Source organism: Cyprinodon variegatus, unplaced genomic scaffold (genome assembly GCF_000732505.1).
Source record: "Cyprinodon variegatus isolate N-32 unplaced genomic scaffold, C_variegatus-1.0 Scaffold198, whole genome shotgun sequence".
NCBI classification, from domain to species: domain Eukaryota; kingdom Metazoa; phylum Chordata; class Actinopteri; order Cyprinodontiformes; family Cyprinodontidae; genus Cyprinodon; species Cyprinodon variegatus.
The window spans coordinates 171,166-175,500 of NW_015150651.1; the positions used below are offsets into that span (position 1 = coordinate 171,166).

The following is a 4,335-nucleotide window of genomic DNA, read 5'->3' on the forward strand; positions in this document are numbered from 1 at the left end:
ATATATATATATATATAAAAAAAATGTACTTAAATACAGTAACAAAGTACTTGTAGTTCGTTACATCCCACCACTGACAAAAACGGGTAATAAAAACTAATTAATAATGTTGGTTATTTAAGATCTGTGATCCTGGGTCCAGGCCAATTGGTACCGGGACAGAAAGAGGAAATAACTCCAGTTATTTGCAACTGATTCATATTCCAAATTGTGTTTTATTTTGAAAAATGACCAGGTTTTCTGCATTGCATCCGTCTGTGACTGTTAACGTATGTCAGCCACAACGCCGCTGGTCACCTGCTGCTTTAAACCCCAAACTAGCAAAACTGCTTTACACATAGATAAGGTTTTCTGTCCAATTTGACTCAAATCAATGTGTTTAGGGGATCTTTAGATAAATAAATACTTAATTATTAACTTGATAGTAAAATCTATATTATTAACAAAGTGACATGTTTGCAGATTAAGGTGATGCCATCTTCTTCATGTTCTGGATTGTTTACTAAAAATGAGAATTTAGGAAGGAAGGAAGAGAAGGAATCTGGACTAATCTGAACCAAAACATTGTTTTTTTCCCCTGCTTTTTCAGACCAGTCAATCCATTAAAAGATGGCTTGGAATCCATTTTGTTTTGTACCCAGATTAGTAGGAAGTGTGTTTGATATTTAGATGAAATAAAAACGCTACAAAAGTTAGTCCTTTGTTTCCTGTGAGTGGATGGATGTCCTGAAGCCTGCAGTCAATGAGGAGGGCATACAAGCTTCATCCTGCAGCCTAAAAATAGGGTTAATTAATTAGAACCTGTGATTTATTTATTTGAATGAAACTCGTGATGCTAATTAATGTAGAGATTTGAATAAACGAATGGGACGGTTTCTGTCTCTTTGTGCCAACGAGGGTTTGTTACCTCGAGGGGAGCGGCCCAACCCGCTGAGGGAGAAGAACGCCGCCGTCAACAGGCTCCTGAGCTCCAGGCTCCCACGGCTGGGCCAGGTTCTGTTCCTGGACGTGAGCAAAGAGTTTGTCCACTCTGATGGAACCATCAGCTCACAGGACATGTTTGACTACCTCCACCTGACGCTGGCAGGTTACCGCACCCTGGCTAAGCCTCTCAGCGACCTGCTGCTCCAGATCCTGGAGGAGACGCCTGAGGAGAGAAGGGCATCGCTGGTTTAGGGGCCAAAGGACAGGTGGTGGGGGGGCTGGAAATCCGAGCAGTCAAACAAAGTTTGACGTTGAACCGTCATTCACTAATCGATACACATATTTTAATTGATCAGAGTTTGACCTTTGGCTGTGTTTGGATGTCGGTAACCATGAGCAACGCTGAAGTAAAGTCTCTGCCATCATCTGGAGCCTGCAGACCTTCTTTCAGTTTAAACACTTTAGTTTGTTTCCAAGTGTCTAAAGACGACCACAGAGTATTAGGGCATTACCAAAACTATTTTAATTACAAGACTAAAATCATAATGTTACCAGAATAATAATAAAAGCCTCTGCCTGAGCTCAGATTACAGAAAATTAGAATATCTCTTTAATGTCATAGTTCTACCAATTTACTGTCTTATCACAACTTCATTCATGAACGTCTTCTAAAAAACTTCACATCCAGTTGCCTAAGCTGAACTTTTCAAGCTTAATTCTCACTGACTGACTTTATTTCCGTAATGTTACTGATTTATTTTCACAACATTCAGATTTTATTATCGTAATAATACCAATTTATTTAATGATGATATATTATTTTCTTAAATGTATTAATACAATTCTTGTAATGTTCTAACTTTATTCTGGTAAAGGTCTGACCTTATAATGTTCCTTTTATTCAACATTCTGACTTTATTGTTGTCATCATGTTTTATTTTCATAACATTCCCATTAATGTTCTTTATTCTGGTAAAGTTCAGACTTTATTGTCGTAATGTTATGGTTTTATTCTCATAGACCAAACATGATCCCTTTATTCTGATAAAGTTATAACCTCATTTTACGCCTTTATTCTCTTGACTCTGAACCTAGTTTTGTAATCTCAGGATTTTCCTCCTACACTTATCATTATAACCTTAGTGACATGACATTCCAAAGATTTTCTCTTAAATTTTAACAACTTAATATTCCAACTTGGGCTGCAACTGATGATAATTTTGCAAATCGGTTAATCTATCAATTATTTTTGATCAGTCGATTAATAATCAGATGGCCAAATGTTCCTTAAATAAGACATTTTAGGAAATTAAACCAGGTGAAACTAAAACATTTCCACTTGAGGAGTTCTAGATAGAGTAGAATGACAGAAGAAAAGACTTTTTCGTAGTTATTAAAGAAAAGTATCTTAGTATGGCCCCTTTTATACTTGTGGTAAAAAAAAAAAAAACAGATCATAATTTAGCCTAAAACATAATTTAACCATAAACCTGCTCACCTACTTCTGGCTGCTATTTCTCCAGTTTTACATCCTTTTTTCTCTGAACTGCTTTGACGTTAGAAGCAAACATGAGCTCGTCATGATCCTTCCTGTCATGTTAAACATTTGCTTATGCTGTTACTGTAGCTTTTCTTTTCAGGGCGAATTGATTGCATAACCTGTGATTTCTGAAACAAATCTGCATGTAGAGTAAGATTTTCCTGATCACTGTCAGTCTGCAGAGTAACACCTGCTGCCTCTAATGTTTGGGCAGATTATCTTTACCAAGTTGCAGAGAAACATTTTTTGGTCTTCTAGAATCTTATGAAACATTTATTGTTGGAAATCTGACCGCTCTGTTGGTGATTCATTTTAATTGGTTAGCTTTGTCTCATTCCAACATTCCCAGTACGGTACATTTATTTGGTGATAAACTGGATTTACTGGGAATAGGGACATTGGTGTTAGCATCCTTTGGTTCAAAATCTTTTGGTGCTTCTTGGGCTGCTGTTAGACATCTAAAATCATGTCTTTTTATTCTGAATCAGAGGAATTCTGTATAAGATGGAAAAAACTTGGCTTGGTGATGTTACCAACCGACACAGATTTGGGAAAGGAAAAACTAGACTAACATTGTTTTATTTCTTCTCAAAGTCTCCGATTTTAATCCTGTTTGAAATGTAGGAACTAAGGCTGAGTGAAATAAAATGGAGTGAAATTTATTCCACTAATGTGGCAAAAAAACAAACATACATGTTTTGTAAATGGAAATTTGAAAAAAATGCAATCTAGAAAAAACTCAAACAAAAAACTGTTTTTTGTTTTGCAAAATTTTCTTTTGATTTTATTTTATTAAGTTTTTCATTTATATTCTATATTTTCAAATTTATTTTGAATATTTTTTAATTTTCGGGTTCAGTTTTAAAACTTTGTTTTATCTGGATGGATGTTTGGGCTGCAAATTTCTATTAATCTGCCGCTTAGATAATATGTTGAGATCTAAAACATATAATTTGGATCTCGGCAACATGGTTTTATTAAAAACAAATATGGTTTTGGCAGAAGCACTGAAATGACTTTGTCTTAATTTCATTACTGTCTTAGAGTTTTTATGCTGCATTAAAATGAGTCGCCAGATGCATAAATGACACAGAAATCCTTAATGCATCATAACTTAATCATCAGTTGATACCAACTGCAGACGCATACAGAGGGATCCTGGGATAGTTTGCAGGCTGAGGGGGTTGGAGTAAAACAAATGCTGCAAGTTTATCTCTTTATTTTATAATTTGAAACAAAAAAAAAAGACAATTACAGCACACTGGTGTGTTTGTTTGTTTTGACTTTTAAGAGAAGGTCCCAGGTTAAAGGAGCTGGACATTCGGCACACGCAGCCAGCCAGCAACCCCAAACCCCCCCCCCCATACTAACTACATAGGTTAGCTCTTCAATCATCCGTCTGTCTTCCAAAAGCCTCCCTTCCATCCAAACATCCAGCAGGACTGTTTATGCTCTAAACTGAAGTTCAATCACACTGTTTAAATTATTAACTCCTTTGTAAAATTATACAGGCAGAGGCTGAAATGACGAATCCAACAATGTCATGTTTTAAAATAAAATAAAGAAAAAATTACTATTTATTTAAAATAGGATAGAATCAGTGTTTCTTGTTGTAAAAAAACAATATTTCAGGGCAAAAGCAAATTCAAATCAGACAAATGTCTAATTTCAACATATTACTTCTCACTGTCTATGGACTAAGCAGCTGCTTATTCAGGCCATCTACTCCTGGACATCACACAGTCAGCTGGTTTAGAGAAATGTGTCTCAACTTCCCAAATTAGTCTTTTAAAGAAGGAAAGACTGCAGAGCTCTTCTTTCAGTCAGCTGGCTAGCAGTGAGCAGCAATGGGTACCTGTGGCACGCTACCT

The 4,335-nt window shown here is 36.0% G+C and overlaps 1 protein-coding gene across 3 annotated transcripts in view; it reads left to right on the plus strand.

The window, feature by feature from the left end:
* The window catches only part of LOC107087868 (platelet-activating factor acetylhydrolase IB subunit beta-like), a 14,539-nt gene extending 11,349 nt beyond the window's left edge, over positions 1-3,190 (plus strand). For 2 of the 3 annotated variants that reach the window (XM_015379681.1, XM_015379679.1), the window contains exon 6: positions 898-3,190. In XM_015379681.1, the coding sequence (XP_015235167.1) occupies positions 898-1,176 (279 nt within the window). In that variant the 3' untranslated portion in view covers positions 1,177-3,190. The remainder of the gene's footprint in view (positions 1-897) is intronic. The other variant, XM_015379680.1, reaches the window with a different exon arrangement.
* Positions 3,191-4,335: the final 1,145 nt, after the last annotated feature.